This window comes from Hemitrygon akajei, unplaced genomic scaffold (genome assembly GCF_048418815.1).
Source record: "Hemitrygon akajei unplaced genomic scaffold, sHemAka1.3 Scf000054, whole genome shotgun sequence".
NCBI lineage: Eukaryota > Metazoa > Chordata > Chondrichthyes > Myliobatiformes > Dasyatidae > Hemitrygon > Hemitrygon akajei.
In genome coordinates, this window is record NW_027331940.1 from 5,603,935 (window position 1) to 5,627,662 (window position 23,728).

Sequence of the window (23,728 nt, forward strand, 5' to 3'; positions counted from 1 at the left end):
ATAATTCGTCAGCCACAGGAGGATGAAACTGCCGGACAGGGTGAAGAGCAAAACCACAGACCTCTTCCGGCTCTCCATCTCCGGGTAACTGCTGTTTCCCCCCTTGCTCTGACCCCTCAGTCTCCTCCGGACCCGACTGGCCACTAAAATGTGCCTGACTGTCAGAGCGTTCAGCAGCAGAATTACGCCGAATGGGAGGAACGGTGTCAAAACGATGTCAAACCAGTCATACGCCACCGACGCCGGTTCAGTGAAGTAACTTGGCTTCGGATAACAGAACATTGGTACATTGTTCAGGATCTCTCTGTAAGTGAAGTCGAGTGGGCCGTTTTTCAGACAGAAGACCGCTAGATGGCGCTGGAACCACGGCCGCCATTCTCCCCGTGCAGTACTTTGTTTTCAGTTTCTGACAGCAAATGGCAACAAACCGATCGAAGGTGAAAGTGACGGTGAACCAGACGGAACAGTTCACGGCAATGCGGGACAGGACACGGAGAACAGTGCACACAGAGGTGACGTTCAGGAAACAAACAGGAAAATAATGATAATTGAGTTGATACAAAACAACCTCAGCGATAATGACCAGTAGATCCGCCGCTGCCATGGCCACCAGGTACCGCGTGGTGCAGAAGGAGAGGCCGCACTTTCCCCGGGACAGGATGATAATCGCCACTAAATTCACTGGAGAATGAGAACGGAATGACATAAACATTACGATTCGCAATTAGGCACCCCCAACTTAATCGCCCTGCACTACCCATCACGGGTAAGGTTGAGTTACTGTTAACCTCAGATTCACTGCTATCGGATTCCAATGATTCACCACTCACGAGCGGTGAAGAATTTCATCTGATATCCGTCGTGAACAGTGTATTCATTCTTCTGAAATTTTACCTCCTAGGTCTCGACTGCACGGTACACGATACATATTCCCTGCACCCAGACTGTCAATCATAGAATCATAGAAATCAGCACATTACAGGCCCTTCGGCCCGTAATGTTGTGCCGACCATGTAAACCCAGATAGAGATTATCTGCAATATTTACAAATCGTTCATCTTGCTGAGTGTGAATGAATGCACAGGTCATTGTTTGAATGAAGCAGCTTCGTGACGGAGCGTCCAGTCCACGTAATCCAATCCCCGTCACAGTGCAGCCACGTAAGAAGCCAAGAAGGTGAACATTCCTCTATTGCGAGTCGGTATTTCTTAAGGAAGGAGCACAAGTTGCACGCGATACAACAATTCTTGCCTCATAATGTCGAGACGAAGTTGGAGTAGGAAAACATGACTCTGACAGTGGGATAAAAGTTACTTGCTGAGAATATCAACTGACCATCTCTGAATCGGACTGGTTGCACTATTTACAAGTAAAGAGTGTTCCAGGTGACCTGAGAACTGGCACACGATACATTTCCAATATATTATGCAAATCGCTACTTTGGTAGCACTTCGCTTTTAATTTTCCTCATACATTACAATTACCCACGTTATTTTTTTGTAATTGCCATGGATTTCCGCACACATCGAGATTCACTAAATGGCACTAAATCATCCTGGTATCCTCATAATTCTGCAAATAACCCAATTTCATCTCGCCCGGAACGTCAGGGAAAAAAAAAAACGTTCATGTAATTCTCCACATCGCCCAATTTCACATCACCGGGAATGCCAGGAGAAAAAATATATTCTGTCCTCATAATTCCCCACATCGCCTAAGTTCACATCGCCGGGGACGCCAGAAAAGAATAAAACGCCCGGTCCCGACCTAATCAATATAATCGATACAGTCTATATCATGACAGACGGGTTTCATTCTGAGCGCTACCGCACATGTGATTGATTGCCTGCTGCCCTAAAAGAGAATAATTTATTGCCAATATCTGTATTTTTCGTCTGATAACGATTATGTAAACTCGCACATCACTGTCTTTTCCACGGGGGAGTTTATCCCAGATAATACTTATAATTTCATACTTTATAGGGAATTAGAGAATCGTTCCTATTATTGCTAATGGACGAGACAGTTCAGAGAGATGGGGCAGAAAAGGAATAAAAGGGTGCGGAGAGGGCTGAGGAGAGGTGGATAGGGTGCCGATAGGGGTAGGGAGAGGAAGTTAGGGTGCGGAGAGTGGTGGGGAAGGAGGATAGGGTGGGGAGGGGGTGGAGAGAGGAGAGGGTGGGGAGAGGAGGATAGGGTGGGGAGAGGGGTAAGGAGAGGAGGATAGGGTGGGGAGAGGGGTGGAGAGAGGAGGATAGGGTGGGGATGGTGGAGAGAGGAGGATAGGGTGGGGAGAGGGGTAAGGAGTGGAGGATAGGGTGGGGAGGGGTGGAGAGAGGATAGGATGGGGAGAGGGGTGGAGAGGAGGATAGGGTGGGGAGAGGGGTGGACAGAGGAGGATAGGGTGGGGAGAGGGCTGGGGAGAGGAGGATAGGGTGGGGAGAGGGGTGGAGAGAGGAGGATAAGGTGGGGACAGGGGTGGGGAGAAGAGGATAGGGTGGAGAGAGGGTTGGAGAGAGGAGGATAGGGTGGGGAGAGGGGTGAAGAGAAGGGATAGGGCGGCGAGAGGGGTAAGGAGAGGAGGATAGGGTGGGGAGGGGTAAGGAGAGGAGGATAGGGTGGGGAGAGGGGTGGGGAGAGGAGGATAGGGTGGCGAGAGGGGTGGGGAGAAGGGATAGTGTGGCGAGAGGGGTAAGGAGAGTAGGATAGGGTGGGGAGAGGGGTAAGGAGAGGAGGATAGGGTGGGGAGAGGAGGATAGGGTGGGGAGAGGGGTAAGGAGAGGAGGATAGGGTGGGGAGTGGGGTGGGGAGAGGAGGATAGGGTGGGGAGAGGGGTGGGGAGAGGAGGATAGGGTGGCGAGAGGGGTGGGGAGAGGAGGATAGGGTGGGGAGAGGGTTGGGGAGAAGGGATAGGGTGGCGAGAGGGGTAAGGAGAGGAGGATAGGGTGGGGAGAAGGGTTGGGATAGGAGGATAGGGTGGCGAGAGGTGTAAGAAGAGGAGGATAGGGTGGGGAGGGGTGGAGCGTGGAGGATAGGGTGGGGAGAGGGGTGGAGAGAGGAGGATAGGGTGGGAAGTGTGGTGGAGAGAGGAGGATAGGGTGAGGAGAGGGGTGGAGAGAGGAGGATAGGGTGGGAAGTGTGGTGGAGAGAGGAGGATAGGGTGGGGAGAGGGGTGGAGAGAGGAGGATAGGGTGGAGAGAGGGGTGGAGAGAGGAGGATAGGGTGGGAAGTGTGGTGGAGAGAGGAGGAAAGGGTGGTGAAGGTGGAGAGAGGAGGATAGGGTGGGGAGAGGGGTGGGGAGAGGAGGTTAGGGTGGCGAGAGGGGTAGGGAGAGGAGAATAGGGTGGGGAGTGGGGTGGGGAGAGGGGTGGAGAGAGGAGGATAGGGTGGGGAGAGGTAAGGAGAGGAGGATAGGGTGGCAAGAGGGGTAAGGACAGGAGGATAGGGTGGGGAGAGGGGTGGGGAGAGGAGGATAGGGTGGGGAGAGGGGTGGAGAGAGGTGGATAGGGTGGGGAGAGGGGTGGGGAGTGGAAGATAGGGTGGGGAGAAGGGTGGAGAGAGGAGGATAGGGTGGGGAGAGGGGTGGAGTGGAGGATAGGGTGCGGAGAGGGGTGGTTAGAGGAGGATAGGGTGGGGAGTGGGGTTGGGAGAGGGGTGGAGAGAGGAGGATACGGTGGGGAGAGGGGTAAGGAGAGGAGGATAGGGTGGCAAGAGGGGTAAGGACGAGGATAGGGTGGGGAGAGGGGTGGGGAGAGGAGGATAGGGTGGGGAGAGGGGTGGAGAGGAGGATAGGGTGGGGAGAGGGGTGGGGAGAGGAGGATAGGGTGGGGAGAGGGGTGGGGAAAGGTGGATAGAGTGGGGAGAGGGGTAAGAAGAGGAGGATACGGTGGGGAGAGGGGTAAGGAGAGGAGGATAGGGTGGGGAGAGGGGTGGGGAGAGGAGGATAGGGTGGCGAGAGGGGTGGGCAGATGAGGATAGGGTGGGGAGAGGGGTGGGGAGAAGGGATAGGGTGGCGATAGGGGTAAGGAGAGGAGGATAGGGTGGGGAGAGGGGTAAGGAGAGGAGGATAGGGTGGCGAGAGGGGTAAGGAGAGGAGAATAGGGTGGGAAAGGGGTGGGGAGAGGAGGATAGGGTGGGGAGAAGGGTTGGGAGAGGAGGATAGGGTGGCGTGAGGGGTAAGAAGAGGAGGATAGGGTGGGGAGGGGTGGAGAGTGGAGGATAGGGTGGGGAGAGGGGTGGAGAGAGGAGGATAGGGTGGGGAGAGGGGTGGAGAGAGGAGGATAGGGTGGCGAGAGGGGTAAGGAGAGGAGGATAGGGTGGGAAGTGTGGTGGAGAGAGGAGGAAAGGGTGGTGAAGGTGGAGAGAGGAGGATAGGGTGGGGAGTGGGGTGGGGAGAGCGGTGGAGAGAGGAGGATAGGGTGGGGAGGGGTAAGGAGAGGAGGATAGGGTGGCAAGTGGGGTAAGGACAGGAGGATAGGGTGGTGAGAGGGGTGGGGAGAGGAGGATAGGGTGGGGAGAGGGGTGGAGAGAAGTGGATAGGGTGGGGAGAGGGGTGGGGAGTGGAAGATAGGGTGGGGAGAAGGGTGGAGAGAGGAGGATAGGGTGGGGAGAGGGGTGGAGTGGAGGATAGGGTGCGGAGAGGGGTGGTTAGAGGAGGATAGGGTGGGGAGTGGGGTGGGGAGAGGGGTGGAGAGAGGAGGATACGGTGGGGAGAGGGGTAAGGACAGGAGGATAGGGTGGCAAGAGGGGTAAGGACAGGAGGATAGGGTGGGGAGAGGGGTCGGGAGAGGAGGATAGGGTGGGGAGAGGGGTGGGGAGAGGTGGATAGGGTGGGGAGAGGGGTGGAGTGGAGGATAGGGTGCGGAGAGGGCTGGTTAGAGGAGGATCGGGTGGGGAGAGGGGTGGATAGACGAGGATAGGGTGGGGAGAGGGGTGGAGAGAGGAGGATAGGGTAGGGATGGTGGAGGATAGGGTGGGGAGAGGGGTGGACAGTGCATAGGGTTGGGGAGAGTGATGGGGAGAGGAGGATAGAGTGGGAAGTGTGGTGGAGAGAGGAGGATAGGGTGGGGAGAGGGGTAGAGAGAGGAGGATAGGGTGGGGGAGGGGTGGAGAGAGGAGGATAGGATGGGGAGAGGGGTGGAGAGGAGGATAGGGTGGGGAGAGGAGTGGAGAGAGTAGGATAGGGTGGGGAAGGTGGAGAGAGGACGATATGGTTTGGAGAGGAGTGGAGAGAGGATAGGGTGGGGAGAGGAGTATAGTGTGGTGAGAGAAAGGGGGGGAGAGATGGAGAGAGGGGACTGAGGGGGAGAGAGGCTGAGGGAGTGGGTAGTGGGTCTCATCTCCTCTGCTCACCTTCCCTTTCTACCCTCCCCTCCTGAATCTGACCCCTCCCTCTCTCCCACCCTGCAGAAAATGGTGGTAATTCACGCCAACCAGACCTCGCCTCCATCTTCTCCGGCAAGCCGGTGCCCACTCCTGCCTTTGACGGGCCCCAGTGACGACACGTCCCCCTACTCCACCGGACAGCCTGAAGGATCCGGGCCGAGCGATCTGAGGCTCAGCCCGAAAGAAAAGTCAAAGCAGGACTTTCGAGACTGAGAAGGGGAGGGGAGGGTAACGGTGCTAACCTCTTCCCGTAGTCACATTCCTCCCCCGTGGGAACCCCCCAGTTCTTGATCCCTTGTTACGAGCCGCCCTCTCCCACCCTCGGCTCCCGTCACTCCTCAAACACTCCGCTCTCTGTCCCCTGCTCTCCCCTCTATCACCGCCCATCTCACCCTGGCTGGCGGCCATTTTTTGATGGTTACATTGACAACCGCTCTCCCACCATTGTAGAATGGGGCACACCCTTTTCCTCACCTTCCACTCACTTCCCTTCCTGTTTATCCAATCTCAACTCCTCATCCCTCCTCTCCTTTCCCTCGGTGCCCACTCTCACATCTCTCCATTTAACCTTCTGCCGACAGCCATATTGTGACAGGGTCTGACCCTCCCTCCCACTTCCTCCACCACGAAGTGTCAGTCCCTCACACTCACCATCTTGTCACCCTACTTCCCATCCCATCACTGGAAAACCCCTTCCCTCCCCCCCCCCCCCCCCCCCCGCTCTCCTCTCCCCGCCATCTCGATGCTCTACATCGTTTGCTGGTTGGGGCTGCCATTTTGCGATGTCAATCTTCGCCTCTCCTCATCGCCCTCTTTCTCTCTCTCTGTTACCCAGTGAGTCACTCCCCTACTCACCCCGTCACTCCTGACACCCTCCCCTCTCTGGCCCTTGCCCTTTCTCCTGCCATCCACCACATTTTGGTGAACATTTTCTGATGGGAAATTTCGCTCCCCCACCCAAACCCTTCTCCCCCGTCCGTTGAGTGAGTCGCTCCCCTCTCCCCCGTTGTGACAATGATCTCCCCGACCCATCAGCCCTGACCACGTCCCTGACCCCCGCACCCCCTTTCTCCCGCCCACGCCCAACTTTTAAGTAGCTCGTCTTATTTGCGAAGGAAATGTCACCACCCATTCAACCCCCACTATTGAAAACGTCACTCCCTCGCACCCCCCATCCTGTCCAATCAGACCACTCCCTCCCGTCCCATCACTTCCCCTCCCTCCCCGTCCCATCACTCCCGCTCCCTCCCCGTAACGTCACTTCCCTCCCTCCCGCTCCCTCCCAGTCACATCACTTCCCGTCCCTCTACGTGCCATCACTCCCCCTCCCTTCCTGTCGTTTCACTCCTTCTCACCCCGTCTTTATCTTCTCTACGTCGGCCACCAGTTTGTGACAGGAACTTTCGCCCCTTCCCTTTTCGTACCTTATTGAGTCAGTGACTTCGCCACGCTCACCGTCTCATCAGTCCACTCCTCGTCCCATCACTCCTCTTCCTCCCAAACCCCTCACCCCTCCTCCCCAAAACCCACATGTATATGTGTATGTTTGAATATCTGAGATATATACATTAGTTTATTCGATGACAAAATTATCAGAATTAAAACATATATATAGTACCCAAGACGATATAAAACACAAATTAAAATACTGTTATTACAATCAATAACACACTCGATCCCGGGATTGTATCCATGGGCACCGCATGTTCCTTCGCCATAGATTCTGAGTGTGACAGTGGCCATTGTAAGTCAGTGTCTCACTCCATCCCTGGCGGCCACATTAACCAAGGATTCGCCCATTTTAAATCAGCGCGTCCCTCCCTCTCTTGTGCTCACTTCTACCAAAGCCGTCACTCCCTCCCCAGCGGCCATTTCCAGTGAAGCGTCGGCCATTTGAAGTCAACGTGTCCTTCACTCCTTCTCTGCCGCTCACTTTAACCGAGGCGTCGCTCCCTCCTTGATCCCGTTTCAACCCAGCCGAACGGGGTCTCCTTCAGTCACCACATCTCTCCCTCCTTGGTCCCGTTTCAACCCGGCCGAGCGGGGTCTCCTTCAGTCACCACATCTCTCCCTTTTCCTCAACAAAATTAACGATGGTGACGGCCGTTTTCAATCGGAGTCTCACCCCTCCCTTCCTGGCGCCCACTTTTAACAAGGTATCACAAACCCTAAACTGCCCCGTCCGGCATTTCAAGCGAAACAACGGCTATTTTATGTCAGAGCGTCACTCTCTTCCATTAGATCATTGTACATCGACCCATTACCCCCTCTCTCTTCTCATTGTGCCACTGTCTTAATTTCGGCCATTTTTCTCGGTGCATCTCTCCCTCCCTGTGGACCATTTGAAGTCTGACCATCACTCTCTCCCTGTCGACCATTGTGACAAAGGTATCAGGGACTATTTCAGGTCGGGCCGCCGGTCCCTCGGATTTGTCAGTGCATCCCTCCCTCCCTGGTGATCATTTTCACTGCGTGCGTCACCCCCTCCCTGGTGACAATGTTAACTCGGTGCAACCCTCTGCCCCGGTAATAATATTATATTCAGGCTTTTAATCAGCAGGTAACTCACTCCCCCCCCCCCCACCCCGTGATAATTTTCAGTCAGTGCACAATCCCCACCCTGTCGGTCATTTTAACTCTGCCTGTCACTCCCGCTCTCTTGTCAGTGTATCACTCCATCCCTGCCGGCCATGAGGAACAAGGTGACCACGGTCATCTTAATTCCGCCCATCGCCCCCTCCCTGGCGCCCATTGTCACTCAGCCCATCACTTTCTCCCCGGAGACCATTTTCAGTCAACCTTTCACTCCCTCCCTAGTGACCATTCTAAATCCTTCTGTTGTTCCCTCCCTGGTCACCATTTTCAATCGGGGGGCAGGAGGGGGACAGATAGCCAGAATGGGAGTTCGGTCGAGATGAGATCCTGGGCACCCAGACTCTGCCAGTCCGACCTCCCTCAGCCTGGAGCTGAGACGCTACTGTGTCAGTGTGAGGAGCTCCGACCCACTGTTGCAGTGCACAGGGTGCGGGGGGCAGCAGAAACCTCAAATAAAACTCGAGTCCGGCACCAGGACAGGAAGTTAAAGCGGTTTATTGATTTCATCATGACAAATGTAAATTAAACAACGTGTGAGCTGCTGACGTGCGGGAATAAATAAGCTGCTCCCGACTCACTCACAGTCACACACAATTAACTGACCGGCGACAATGAGTGACAGGTTGAATAATCAGTCCGGTTTCTCACCGTCACTCTGCATCGGGGAACCGATGATTATAAAATCGCACTTCAGGGCCGTGTCCGGGATCGCTGCAGATCCAGGGTCACTGCCGAGGGATTTGTCCATTTAACATCATTATATCGGCCAGGCTGCCGAATGCACAGTCCTCAGCAAAGGGAGCAAAAGGATTCTCTCCCGGGATAATCCCACCCCGGGACACCGGTATCCCAAACTGAGCCCCGGCCCCCGGGCTCTTCCAGTCTGGGTAATTCTCCGGGGTGTCACATGGGGAGTCTCGAACACGCACATCCGGCGGAAGCTGCCCCGCCGGACAACAGGCAGAAACACGTCACTGCGGGACCGCTCCGAGCGATGCACAGCGCGAGACCTGAGCCGGTTCCGTTAAAACCGTTGGGAATCACCCCCGGCGCGCGGCCATTAAAGGTAAGGGCGGGAGTTAAAGGGGAGGGCGGGGAATCGGCCAAAATATCCCCATCCCGCGGGCGGGGATGTTCACAGGATCACTCTCAGTCCGGGTCTGACTCCTTGCACAGATCTCAGATCCTTCCTCCCGGCCTGACTGAACCGATTGTCCCACAGCCTGAAATAGACGGGAGAATAAAGATGAAATAAACAGATTACACAACAGTGTCAGTAACAGGGGACCAGGGTTAATGTTTCAACAACACTCACAGACAAATATCACTAGGAAACCCGAGGATCAGCTGATATTTTATCACATGGAACATTAACACAAACACTCACCCGATCCGCTCCAGACTCGGGAGGGTCAGTATGAGGTGGCGGAGAACAGGGACAGATCGGTCTGTTAGCGAGTTGTAACCCAGGTTCAGCTCCATCAGTGATAGGTTTGTACTGAGAGCGGAGACGAGATCCTCGGCACCAGAATCTGAGAGACCGACACGGTTCAGCCTGGAGATGAGAGTGAGTGAGGGTGAAGGACACAGAGAAACAGGAGACGGTACAAATCCCCAGTGTTTATCAGTAACACAATTACTGATCACATTAATGTTCAGTGTCAGACACCCAGTGACTGTAAACACAATCTCCCACAGTCTGGTACTTACACCAGTTTCTGTATTTTATACTCCGGGTTCCTCAGAGCCTCAGATACCAGTTTCACTCCTGAATCTCCCAGTTCATTACCACTCAGGTTCAGCTCCGTCAGTAATGGGTTTGTACTGAGAGCGGAGACGAGATCCTCGACACCAGAATGTGTGAAACCGATACACCTCAGCCTGGAGATAAGAGAGAGTGAGGGTGAAGGACACAGAGAGACAGGAGACGGTACAAATCCCCAGTGTTTATCAGTAACACAATTACTGATCACATTAATGTTCAGTGTCAGACACCCAGTGACTGTAAGCACAATCTCCCACAGTCTGGTACTTACCACAGTTTCTGTATTTTACACTCCGGGTTCCTCAGAGCCACAGACACCAGTTTCACTCCTGAATCTCCCAGTTTATTATCACTCAGGTACAGATCCGTCAGTGATGGGATTGTACTGAGAGCGGAGGCGAGATCCTTGGCACCAGAATCTGTGAGACCGACACCCCTCAGCCTGGAGATGAGAGAGAGTGAGGGTGAAGGACACAGAGAGACAGGAGCCGGTACAAATCACGAGTGTTTATCAGTAACACAATTACTGATCACATTAATGTTCAGTGTCAGACACCCAGTGACTGTAAACACAATCTCCCACAGTCTGGCACTTACCCCAGTTTCTGTATTTTACACTCCGGGTTCCTCAGAGCCGCAGACACCAGTTTCACTCCTGAATCTCCCAGTTTATTAACACTCAGGTCCAGCTCCGTCAGTGATGGGATTGTACTGAGAGCGGAGGCGAGATCCTCGGCACCAGAATCTGTGAGACCGACATCACTCAGCCTGGAGATGAGAGAGAGTGAGGGTGAAGGACACAGAGAGACAGGAGACGGTACAAATCCCCAGTGTTTATCAGGAACACAATTACTGATATTTTTTCTTCAGCACAACTGCGCAAGTCGGCCAGTGAGAACAGCGAGAAGAGTTTAAAAGGAAGACAGATTTACAAAGCGAGCGTCAGAGGAGCGGGAGACAGAGTAGGAAGGCTTTGGCTCAATGGGGCTTCGGCGATAAAGGGTCGAGGCGAGGTAGGTTATCTGTTTACAATACAGACAGAGAGTATGTGTGTGAGGCTGGTTTTCTGTGCTCGGTGTCAGATGTGGGAGATCCTGGAGACTCCCAGCCTCCTGGACGGCAACATCTGCACCCGGTGTGTCAAGCTGCAGCTCCTTAGGGACAGAGTTAGGGAACTGGAGATGCAGCTCGATGACCTTCGTCTGGTCAGGGAGAGCGAGGAGGTGATAGAGAGGAGTTACAGGCAGGTGGTCACACCGGAGCCACGGGAGACTGAGGAAATGGGTCACAGTCAGGAGAGGGAAGGGCAAGAAGCAGATACTAGAGAGCACCCCTGTGCCTGTACCCCTTGAAAATAAGTACTCCTGTTCGAGTACTGCTGGAGGGGGAGCAACAACAACTACACATCTGGCACAGAGTCGGGCCCCGTGGCTCAGGAAGGCAGGGAAAGGAAGAGGGAGGCAGCAGAGATAGGGGACTCTATAATTAGGGGGTCAGAGAGATGATTCTGTGGATGCAGGAAAGAAACTCGGATGGTAGTTTGCCTCCCAGGTGCCAGGGTCCAGGATGTTTCTGATCACGTCCAAGATATCCTGCAGTGGGAGGGAGAACAGCCAGAGGTCTTGGTACATATTGGTACCAGTGACAGGCAGGAAAAGGGAAGAGGACCTGAAAACAGACTACAGGGCGTTAGAAAGGAAGTTGAGAAGCAGGACCTCAAAGGTAGTGATCTCGGAATTACTGCCTGTGCCACGTGACAGTGAGAATAGGAATAGAGTGAGATGGAGGATAAACGCGTGACTGAGGGATTGGAGCAGGAGGCAGGGATTCAGATTTCTGGATCATTGGGACCTCTTTTGGAGCAGGTGTGACCTGTACAAAAATGACGGGTTGCACTTGAATCCCAGGGGGACCAATATCCTGGCAGCAAGTTTTCCTAAGCCTACAGGGGAGAGTTTAAACTAGAATTGCTGGGGGGAGGGAACCAAATTAATGTGACGGAGGAAAGGGAGGTTGGCTCACAAATAGAGAGAATGTGGAGACAGTGTGAAAGGGAGGATACGCAGGTGATACTCAATCCGACGGTTTGAGATGTGTCTATTTTAATGCAAGGAGTATGATGAATAAAACGGATGAGCTTAGAACGTGGATCAGCTCTTGGAGCTATGATGTGGTGGTCATTACAGAGACTTGGATGGCTCAGGTGCAGGAATGGTTACTTCAATTGCCAGGCTTTAATTGTTTCAGAAGGGACAGGGAGGGAGGCAAAAGAGGTGGTGATTTGGCACTGTTGATGAGAGATAGTGTCAGGGCTGCATAAAAGGAGGAAGTCACGGAGAGGTTGTCTATGGAGTCTCTGTGGGTGGAAGTTAGGAACAGGACGGGGTCAATAACACTACTGGGTGTTTTGTATAGACCACCCAACAGTAACAGGGACATCGAGGAGCAGATAGGGAGACAGATTCTGGAAAGGAGTTTTAATAACAGGGTTGTTGAGGTGTGAGATTTTAATTTCACAAATATTGATTGGCATCTCCCTAGAGTGAGGGGTTTAGATGAGGTGGAGTTTGTAAGGTGTGTTCAGGAAGGTTTCCTGACACAATATGTAGATAAGCCTACAAGAGGAGAGGCTGTACTTGATCTGGTATTGGGAAATGAACCTGGCAGGTGTCAGATCTCTCAGTGGGAGAGCATTTCAGAGATAGTGATCACAATTCTATCTCTTTTACCATAGCATTAGATAGGGATAGGCATGCTGTAATTGTTATATGGTTATATGTTGCAGCTATATAGGACCCTGGTAAGACCCTACTTGGAGTACTGTGCTCATTTCTGGTCGCCTCACTATAGGAAGGACATGGAAACCATAAAGAGGGTGCAGAGGAGATTTACAAGGATGTTGCCTGGATTGGGGAGCATGCCTTATGAGAATAAGTTGAGTGAACTCGGCCTTTTCTCTTGGAGTGATGGAGGATGAGAGGTGACCTGATAGAGGTGTACAAGATAATGAGAGGCATTGATCATGTGGATAGTCAGAGGCTTTTCCCCAGGGCTGAAATGGTTAGCATGAGAGGGCATAGTTTTCAGGTGCTTGGAAGTAGGTACATAGGAGAGGTCAGGGTTAAGTTTTTTTTACACAGAGAATGGTGAGTGCGTGGAATAGGCTGCTGGCGCGGTGGTGGAGGTGGAAACGATAGGATCTTTTAACTCCAGGATGGCTAGATGGAGCTTAGAAATATGGAGGGCTATGAGTAAACCTAGGTAATTCTAAGGTAGTGACATGTTCGGCACAGCATTGTGGGTTGAAGGGCCTGTATTGTGCTGTATGTTTTCTGTGTTTCTTTGTTTCTGCTGATCACATTAATGATCAGTGTCAGACACCCAGTTACTGTAAACACAATCTCCCACAGACTGGTACTTACCCCAGTTTCTGTATTTTATACTCTGGGTTCCTCAGAGCCGCAGACACCAGTTTCACTCCTGAATCTCCCAGTTTATTATGACTCAGGTCCAGCTCCGTCAGTGATGGGTTTGTACTGAGATCGGAGGCGAGATCCTCGGCACCAGAATCTGTGAGACCGACCTTAATCAGCCTGGAGATGAGAGAGAGTGAGGGTGAAGGACACACAGAGACAGGAGACGGTCCAAACCCCCATTGTTTATCAGTAACACAATTACTGATCACATTAATTTTCAGTGTCAGACACCCAGTGACTGTAAACACAGTCTCCCACAGTCTGGTACTTACGACAGTTTCAGTATTTTACATTCCGGGTTCCTCAGAGCCGCAGACACCAGTTTCACTCCTGAATCTCCCAGGTCATTCTCCCCAAGTCTAAACACAAACAGACAGATTGATAAACAAAGTGATTCAAACCGTGGATCTGAGGGAATTTCTCTGACTCGGATATTTCAGGAAACATTAAACCTTTCAGTAAATCACTGATCGGAGTTCCCATCACTGTCAATGTCCCTTCCTGCCCAGCTCCAGCATATTCAACAAATGTCGGTAATTTAGTCTGTCGGTGTGACCCTGTAAACTCTCTCATTTCCAGATGGCTGAACAAAATGTTCCTGACAGTAATGCAGAAATGTCAATGGGACACTGTGAAATAGTCCCAACTGAGATAAAGTGATGGGGAAGAGAGATCCCACAAGAAGAGTGGGGGATGGGAACAGAGGACCCACACGAGAAAGGGTGATGTTGAATAGAGATCCCACAAGAGGAAGGGGATGGGATCTCACAGGAGGGGGATGGGAAAGAGAGATCCCAAAGGAGGAAGGGTGATGGAGAAGGGATATTCTACAGGAGGAAGGGGGATGGTGAAGAGAGATCCCACAGTATGAAGAGGGATGGGGAATTGAGATCCCACAGATGGAAGTGGGATGGGAACAGAGGCCTCAGAGGGTGAAAGGGGATGGGGAAGAGAGATCTTTCAGGAGGGAAGGTGTTGGGGAAGAGAGATCCCACAGGAGCATGGGGGGTGGAGAAGAGAGATTCCACTGTAGGAATGGGGATGAGGAAGAGAGATTCATCAGGAGGAAAGGAACTGGTGATGAGAGATCCCACAGGAGGAAGGTGTATAGGGAACAGAGAGCCCACAGGAGGAAGGGGGATGGGAATGAGAGATCCCACAGGAGGAATGTGGATGCTGAGGAGAGATCCAACAGTTGGAAGGAAGGGGGAGTGGGAACAGAGAGCACAGAGAATAAAAGGGGGATGGGAAAGTGAGATCTCACAGGTGGATTGCTATCCGTGCCATTTTCTAGTGAGGCTAGAAATAGGAAGATAATGCAGCTAAATACGTGGCTGAGGGGATGGTGCATGAGGGTTGTGTTCATGTTTCTGGACAATTGGGTTTTCTTCCAGGGGAGGTGGGACCAGTTCGAATTGGACAGTTTGCACCTGAACTGGAGGGGGACTAACATCCTTGCCCGTAGGTTAGCAAGTTCTGCTCCGGGGGTTTTAAACTAGTTTGCAGGGGGAGGGGGCAGAGTGTTAGAGCAGATAGTGTTGTGGAGGAGAATAAGAGTCATGCGAGGTCTGGTTGTATAGACAGATATCAATGGTTTGTACCTGATAGAAATGTTCTCAGGTGCATCTATTCTCAGGTGCATCTATTTCAATGCAAGGAGTATTGTAGGTAAGGCCGATCAGTTTACGTCGTGGATTGGCACATGATGATTTCGACATTATTGTTATTAGTAAGACTTGGTTGCAGGAGGGGCAGGACTTATAACTATATAACCATATAACAATTGCAGCATGGAAACAGGCCATTTTGGCCCTTCTAGTCCGTGCCGAATGCTTACTCTCTTTTTCAATCTTATTATTATTATTATTATTATTATTATTATTATTATTATTATTATTATTATTATTATTATTATTATTATTATTATTATTATTATTATTATTAATAATAATAATAACATCATCATCATCATCATCATCATAAGATTAATACATAGATAATGGTATTACAAACATACACAATTCAACTGAACATGAAAGAATACATAAGCAATAGTTACAGTATAAATGAGTCCTTCCCAAATCATGGACGATACAAGTAACCAAAAAACAAGGCAAACCGAGGTATATCGTAATATATATTTTTTAAAAAAACAGAAAAAAGGAAAAGAGAGGAAAAAAAATTGCAAAAAAAAACTAATCTAATAACTAATAAGGAAAAAAAAAGAAAAAAGAAAAAGGGAAAAAGAAAAAATGAAAAAAGGGCTGTTTATAATATCTAACAAAGATACAAAATCATCAGTGTCGTCAACTCCGATCCTCTCAACATATGTAAAATCAAACCTGGAAAAACAAATAGGGTTGTAACAGGGTCATATTACGTCATATGAAAATAATGAATAAATGGTCTCCATATCTTTTCAAATTTAATAGGTATCAAATACAACACTTCTAATTTTTTCTAAATTTAGACATAACATAGTTTGAGAAAACCAATGAAATACGGTAGGAGGATTAATTTCTTTCCAATTCAACAAAATAGATCTTCTAGCCATTAATGTAAGAAATGCAATCATTCAACAAGCAGAAGAGGATAAAAGAAGTGAGTCCATCATTGGTAAACCAAACATTGCAGTAATAGGATGAGGTTGTAAATCAATGTTCAACACCGTGGAAATAATATCAAAAATATCTTTCCAATATTTTTTCAAAAGCGGACAAGACCAGTGCATATGAGTTAAAGACGCTATCTCTGAATGACATCTGTCACAAATAGGATTTATATAGGAATAAAAATGAGCCAATTTATCCTTGGACATATGAGCCCGATGCACAACCTTAAACTGTATTAATGTATATTTAGCACATATAGATGATGTATTAACTAATTGAAGAATTTTATCCCAATTCTCAATAGGGATAGTAAGGTTAAGTTCTCTTTCCCAATCATTTTTAATCTTATAGAAGGGCTCTGAACGTATCTTCATAATTATATTGTAAAGCTTTGATATTAGCCCTTTCTGAGAAGGATTTAGTTCAAACAAATTCTCCAAAATACCTGAAGACACAAGATTTGGAAAGGTAGGAAGTACAGTATTTAAGAAATTCCTAATCTGTAAATAGCTAAAAAAATGAAATCTAGGCAAATTATATTTATTAGATAATTGTTCAAAAGACATAAAACAATTATCCAAAAATAAATCGGAAAAACGTAGTAATCCTTTAGTCTTCCAAGCTGAACAAGCTTGGTGTATAATAGAAGGATTAAAAAAAACAATTGGATACAATCGGAATATTTAAAACAAACAGACTCAACCCAAAAAATTTCAGAAATTGAAACCATATACGTAAAGTATGTTTAACTATCGGATTGTCAATTCGTTTCTGGAATTTAGAAAGAGCAAAGGGAAGAGAAGACCCTAAAATAGAACCCAATGAAAATCCTTGTACAGATTTAATTTCCAGGTTCACACAATGAGGGCTAAAACATAAATCCCAATCCTTTAACCAACATATCAAATATCGGATATTGACTGCCCAATAATAAAATCTAAAATTAGGCAATGCCAATCCACCTTCCTTCCTTGCCTTCTGTAAATATTTTTTTTACCTTATCTAGGATTTTTATTCTGCCATATATATGTGGAAATTTTTGAATCAACATTATCAAAAAAAGATTTCGGAATAAAAATTGGTACCGCTTGGAATATATATAAAAACTTGGGTAAAATAACCATCTTAATAGCACTAATTGACCTATCAGAGATAAAGGTACTGGTGACCATTTAGTAAACAAACATTTAATCTGATCGATTAGGGGTAAAAAATTAACCTTAAATAAGTCCTTATAGTTTTTGGTGATTTTAATCCCTAAATAAATAAAATGTCATTAACTAATTTAAAAGGTAAATTTCCATAAATTGGAACCTGTCTATTTAAAGGAAACAATTCACTCTTATTAAGATTTAATTTATACCCGGAAAAATTACTAAATTGAGCCAACAATGATATAACTGCAGGAATGGATTTCTCAGGATCAGAAATAAATAATAATAAATCATCTGCATATAATGATAGATTATGTATATCCGTCCCACGATTAATGCCGGAAATGTTCTGTGATTCTCTGATAGCAATTGCCAAAGGTTCTAAAGTAATATCAAATAATAATGGACTAAGAGGACAGCCTTGTCTAGTACCCCGAAATAAACGAAAAAAGGGAGATCTTTGATTGTTAGTAAGCACCGAGGCTACTGGAGTATGATATATCAGTTTAATCCAGGAAATGAATGTCGAACTAAAATTAAACTTCTCAAGCACAGTAAATAAGTATGGCCATTCAACTCTATCAAATGCTTTCTCTGCATATAATGAAATGACACATTCTGAAGTGCTATGTGAAGGAGTATAAACAATATTCAATAATCTCCTAACATTGAAAAAAGAATAGCGATTTTTAATAAAACCAGTTTGATCTTCCGAGATAATTTGAGGTAATACCTTCTCCAGCCTGGATGCCAGTAACTTGGAAAAGATCTCGGAATCTACATTCAATAAAGATATTGGTCTATAGGATGCACAGTCAGTAGGGTCTTTATCTTTCTTCAATATTAAAGAAATGGAAGCTCTATAAAAAGATTGTGGCAGATTACCCAATCTAATTGCTTCTTCAAAAACCCTGCATAACCAAGGAGAAAGAGTAGCGGAAAAACATTTAAAATATTCTACAGTATACCCATCTGGACCTGGTGCTTTCCCAGAATTCATAGAGGAAATAACCCCTTTAATTTCTGCATCCGTAATAGGAGTTTCTAATATTGAAAGATCATTTGATGATAATTTTGGAAAATTCAATTTCCCACGAAAATCATACATGGTATTATAATCATGAGGGAATTCAGAATGATACAGGGAGGTATAAAAATCTTGAAAAGATTTGTTTATCTCATCATGGCTAACTGTCAGATCCCCATTCTGCCGACGAATCTTAGTAATTTGACGTTTAACCGAAGCATTCTTCAATTGAGTCGCTAACAGTTTACCCGATTTATCACTATGTATATAATAATCAGATCTGGTTTTCATTAATTGATTTTCAATCGAAGATGTAAGTAATAAACTATGTTCCATTTAAAGTTCAACCCTTTGTTTGTAAAGCTCCTCACTAGGAGTAGTCGAATATTTCTTGTCAATCTCTTTAATTTTTTCCACCAATAAATGAGTTTCCTTCTTAATGCGTTTTCTCAGACCAACGGAGTAGGAGATAATCTGTCCACGTGTATATGCTTTAAAAGTGTCCCAAAGTGATCCGCAAGAAATATCATCCGTGGAATTAGTTGAAAAGAAGAAATCAATCTGTTCCTTCATAAATTTAATAAAATCCGGATCTTGCAATAAGGTAGAATCAAATCGCCATTGTCTAGCATTAGAAGCTGTATCCGTAAATTTAATAGAAAGTTTTAATGGAGCATGGTCAGAGATGGCTATAATATCATAATTACAACCAATTACTGATGGAATAAAACAAGAGTCAATAAAAAGATAATCAATTCTCGAGTTGGAGTGATAAACATGTGGGAAAAATGAAAACTCTTTATCCTTAGAATGCCGAAATCTCCAAATATCAAAAATTCCATTATCAGTCAAAAAAGAGTTAATATAAGTGGCCGACTTATTAGGTAAAGTCTGAGTAGATATAGATCTGTCCAACAAAGGATTTAAACAACAATTAAAGTCACCACCTATTATTAACTTATATTCATTTAGATTAGGTAGAGAAGTAAATAAGGACTTAAAAAAAACGGGAGAATCCACATTTGGAGCATAAACATTAACCATAGCAACCTTCTTGTTAAAAAGTAAGCCAGTAATTAACAAAAGTCTACCATTCGGATCCGAAAAAATATTGTGTTGGACAAATGCAATAGAGGAGTCAATAAAAATTGAAACTCCCCTTACTTTAGCATTCGAATTCGAATGGTACTGTTGACCATCTCAAAACCTAAAAAAGCGATATTTGTCCTCCTTCCTCACATGAGTTTCTTGTGCAAAAATAATATGTGCATTCAGTCTTTGGAATACTTTGAAAATCTTTTTCCGTTTAATCGGATGGTTTAAGCCATTAGTATTCCAAGAGACAAAATTAATGGTCTGAGCCATCTGAATTCAACCCTTTGGTATATAATGGGTTAACCAAATTATGAAACTCATGCACCCGGAAGAGGAACAAAAATAAGGGGCGGACCCGGAAATGACGACAACGAGGACATTTTAATAGTTTAAAATCAGCCCAAATGAAAAAACATTAAAACACTGGTGTAAAGAGCATTAGATTTAGAAATAACTCCCCCCCCCCCCCACCCAAAAGGAGAAAAAGGCACCCCAGCCAGGAAAAGGCTGGGAAAAAAGAGGAATAAAACTAAATCTACCCCCATATCAGCAGAAGGCAACTCCGTATATAAAGGATAAAAAAGATCCACCCAAACTCTAAAGAAATAATAATCACTATACTGAAACCAAACTTCTTAATATAATTGCCAGTAAAAAAACCCAAAAAGAATATAATCACTAGTAACTTATAAATCGAGTTAAAACCCAAACAAACCAAAAAAAAAATTAAACTGTGATAAGAAATGCATTATAGGAAGAAGACGAGAAAAAAAATGGCGAAATAAAAAAAAATATTTTAGAGAAGAAACCGCCAGCTTAGTAAAAAAAAAATCACCTTCGAAGGAATAATAATAATGACCAAAAATAATGTTCAGTGATTAAAGTAAGTAAAATAAAAAGATTAGTACATCAAAAAATAACTTTAGCTAGAGTATAAAATATAGAGTAAACCTACACCAATAGCCAGAAACAAAATCTGGTTTTGGAAACAAAAACCATCTTACAACGATCAAAATCACTCATTTATTGAAGACGAGAATCCACAGCAGTAGGGAAGTTCTCATTCAGAAAGCTTCGAGCTTCAGATGTAGAAAAGAAAACACGCCGAGATGCATTGGGAGGCGAGATTCTGAGCTTCGCAGGGTATAAGAGCGCAGGTTTTAGATTTTTCTCATAACATTCGGACATCAGAGGTTTAAAAAGAAGCCTTGCCTTCATTACTTCTGGACTAAAATCCTCCACTAATCGAAAATCATATTCTTGGAATTTGACCATCCCTACACGCCGAGCCACACGAATAAGCTGCTCTTTAACATGCACATAGTGAAATCGGACAATTACAACCGGTGGTTTAGCTGAAGCACTTGGTGATCGACGCCTAATTCTGTGAGCGCGATCAAGTAACGGAGGTCTGTCTGGGAAAACAGAAGGGAACGCATCCTTTAAAAGTTGAGCAAAGTACTTCGAGGGGTCCTCTTGTTCAATACCTTCCGGGAGACCAAGTATGCGTAAGTTCTATCTTCTGGACCGATTTTCAAAGTCGACACTCTTGGCTTTAGTGTTTCCACCTGTTTAATCGTCGAAGATAATTTCTGCTCCAGTTTTTCGATTATCAAGTCTCGCTTCCGAGCGTCCTCTTGCAAAGTTGCGATTAGAGCTTGCTGCTGGTTAACTACTGAATCAGTCTTATCCATATAATACTGAAAAGCCTTTATATCTAGTTTGAAAATTCGTCGTTGTTCTTCAAATTTTTCATTTAAAACCTCCAATAACATTTCATTAGTCAATTCAGTGCGCTTAGGATCAGTCTTTTTCTTCTTCCCGTTCCCGTTAGAATCTTTCCCAGGGTCTCGCCCTTTAGATCTCAGAGCCATTTCTGTATTCATTTCTTCAAAATTCACAATAAACTCTTAAAGATAAGTCCAAAAAAGTAGCAAGAATCTTTGGTGTAGGTAAAAGTAAGTTAAATAAGGGTGATCATAGGTTAAAAAAAGTAAATTTTATGGAGCGAATCTGCAACAGTGCTCACTCCATGAGCGTCTCCTGCTGACCTCTCGAACGCTTACTCTCATCTAGTCCCACTGACCCGCACTCAGTTCATGACCCTCCATTCCTTTCCTGTCCATATACCTATCCAATTTTACTTTAAATGACAATACCGAACCTGCCTCTACCACTTCCACTGGAAGCTCATTCCACACAACTACCACTCTCTGAGTAAAGAAATTCGCCCTTGTGTTACCCTTAAACTTCTGCCTCCTAACTCTTAACTCATGTCCTCTTGTTTGAATCTCCCCTATTCTCAATGGAAAAAGCCTATCCATGTCAACTCTATCCGTTCCCCCCATAAGTTTAAATACTTCTATCATCCCCCCTCAACCTTCTATGCTCTAAAGAATAAAGAGCTAACTTGTTCAATCTTTCTCTGTAACTTCGGTGCTGAAACCCAGGTAACATTCTAGTAAATCTTCTTTGTACTCTCTCTATTTTGTTGACATCTTTCTTATAATTCGGTGACCAGAACTGTACACAATACTCCAAATTCGGCCTCACCAATGCCTTGTACAATTTTAACATTACATCCCAACTCCTATACTCAATGCTCTGATTTATAAAGGCCAACATACCAAAAGCTTTCTTCACCACCCTATCCACATGAGATTCCACCTTCAAGGAACTATGCACCATTATTCCTCGATCACTCTGTTCTACTGCATTCTTCAATGCCCTACAATTTACCATGTATGTCCTATTTGGATTATTCCTACTAAAATGTAGCACCTCAGACTTATCAGCATGAAACTCCATCTGCCATCTTTCAGCCCACTCTTCTAACTGGCCTAAATCTCTCTGCAAACTTTTAAAACCTACTTCATTATCCACAACGCCACCTACCTTAGTATCATCTACATACTTACTAATCCAATTTACCACCCCATCATCCAGATCATTAATGTATATGACAAATAACATTGGACCCAGTACAGATCCCTGAGGCACACCACTACTCACCACTTTAATGCAGACAAGTGTGAGGTGTTGCATTTGGGAAGGACAAATCAAGGTAGGACATACACAGCAAATGGTAGGGCACTGAGGAGTGCGGAGGAACAAAGGGATCTGGGAGTTCAGATACATGATTCCCTGAAAGTGGCGTCACAGGTAGACAGGGTTGTAAAGAAGGCTTTTGGCATCCTGGCATTCATAAATCAAAGTATTGAGTATAGGAGTTGGAATGTTATGATGAGGTTGTATAGGACATTGGTGAGGCCAAATTTGGAGTATTGTGTGCAGTTCTGGTCACCTAACTATAGGAAAGATATCAGTGGGATTGAAACAGTGCAGAGAAGATTTATTAGGATGTTGCCTGGTCTTCAGGAGTTGAGTTACAAGGAAAGATTGAACAGGTTAGGACTTTATTCCTTGGAGCGCAGAAGAATGTGGGGATATTTCAAAGAGCTTTACAAAACTCTGAGGTGTATAGACAGAGTAAATGCGAATAGGCTCTTTCCACATAGATTAGGAGAGATAAATTACAAGACGACTTGGCTTAAGGGTGAAAGGGGAAAGGTTTAGGGGGAACTTCTTCACTGAGAGAGTGGTAAGAGTGTGGAACGAGCTGCTATTTAATGTAGAAAATGCGGACTCACTCTTAAGTTTTAAGAATAAATTGGTAGATGCATGGATGGGAGAGGTCTGGAGGGTTATGAACTGGGTGAAGGTCAATGGGACAAGCGGAATAAAGTTTCGGCACAGAGCAGAAGGGCTGAATGGCTTGTTTTCTGTGCGCTTGTGTTTTATGATTTTATGATTCTATGAAGGGGGGTGGGGAGGAGAGTTCACACAGGCGGAAGTGGGGTGTGGAAGAGAGAACCCAGAGAAGGAAGGGGGATGAGGAAGAAAGATCCCACAGGAGGAAGGGGGATGGGGAGGAGAGATCCCAAAGGAGAAAGTGGGATGGGGAAGAGTGATCCCACAGGAGGAAGGGGGATGGTGAAGAGAGAACTCACAGGGAAAGGGGGATGGGAAGGGATACCACTGGAAGAAGGGGATGTGGAAGAGAGATACCACAGCAGGATGAGGGATGGGGAAGAGAGATCCCACAGGAGGAAGGGGGAAGGAGAGAGAGAGATTAAACAGGAAGAAGGGGGAAGGGGTTGAGAGATTGGCCAGGAGGAAGAGAGATCCCACAGGAGGATGTGGGATTGGGAAGAGAGAACTCACAGGAGGAAGAGGGATGGGGAGGAGAAATTCCACAGGAGGATGGGGCATGCCGAAGACAGATCCGACAGGAAGTGGCGGATATTCGAACAGAGGCCCTACAGGACGAAGGGGGATGGGGAAGAGAGATCCCAATGGAGAAAGTGGGATGGGGAAGAGAGATCCCACAGGAGGAAGGGGGATGGGTAAGAGATATCCCACAGGAGAAAGGGGGATGGGGAAGAGAGATCCCACAGGAGGAAGCGGGATGAGGATGAGAGATCCCATAGGAGGAAGGGGGTGGGGAAAAGACATCCCACAGGAAGATGAGGAAAGAGTAATAGAGAGCCCACAGGAGGAATGGTGATGGGGACGAGATCCCTAAGTATGGAAGAGGGATTGGGATGAGAGGCCTACAG

General features: G+C 46.8%; 2 protein-coding genes across 4 annotated transcripts in view; one reads left to right on the forward strand and one right to left on the reverse strand.

Annotated features, from left to right (window-relative positions):
* Positions 1–23,728, forward strand: part of LOC140721392 (uncharacterized) — a 1,266,977-nt gene that overhangs the window by 242,466 nt on the left and 1,000,783 nt on the right. The gene's annotated exons all lie outside the window — the stretch shown is intronic.
* The window catches only part of LOC140721388 (NACHT, LRR and PYD domains-containing protein 3-like), a 40,127-nt gene continuing 24,854 nt past the window's right edge, over positions 8,456–23,728 (reverse strand). For 2 of the 3 annotated variants that reach the window (XM_073036232.1, XM_073036231.1), the window contains 7 exons: positions 13,494–13,580; positions 13,168–13,338; positions 10,343–10,513; positions 10,017–10,187; positions 9,691–9,861; positions 9,368–9,535; positions 8,456–9,203 (listed from right to left, as the gene is read on the reverse strand). In XM_073036232.1, coding sequence (XP_072892333.1) covers positions 9,116–9,203; positions 9,368–9,535; positions 9,691–9,861; positions 10,017–10,187; positions 10,343–10,513; positions 13,168–13,338; positions 13,494–13,580 — 1,027 coding nt within the window. In that variant the 3' untranslated portion in view covers positions 8,456–9,115. The remainder of the gene's footprint in view (positions 9,204–9,367; positions 9,536–9,690; positions 9,862–10,016; positions 10,188–10,342; positions 10,514–13,167; positions 13,339–13,493; positions 13,581–23,728) is intronic. The other variant, XM_073036234.1, reaches the window with a different exon arrangement.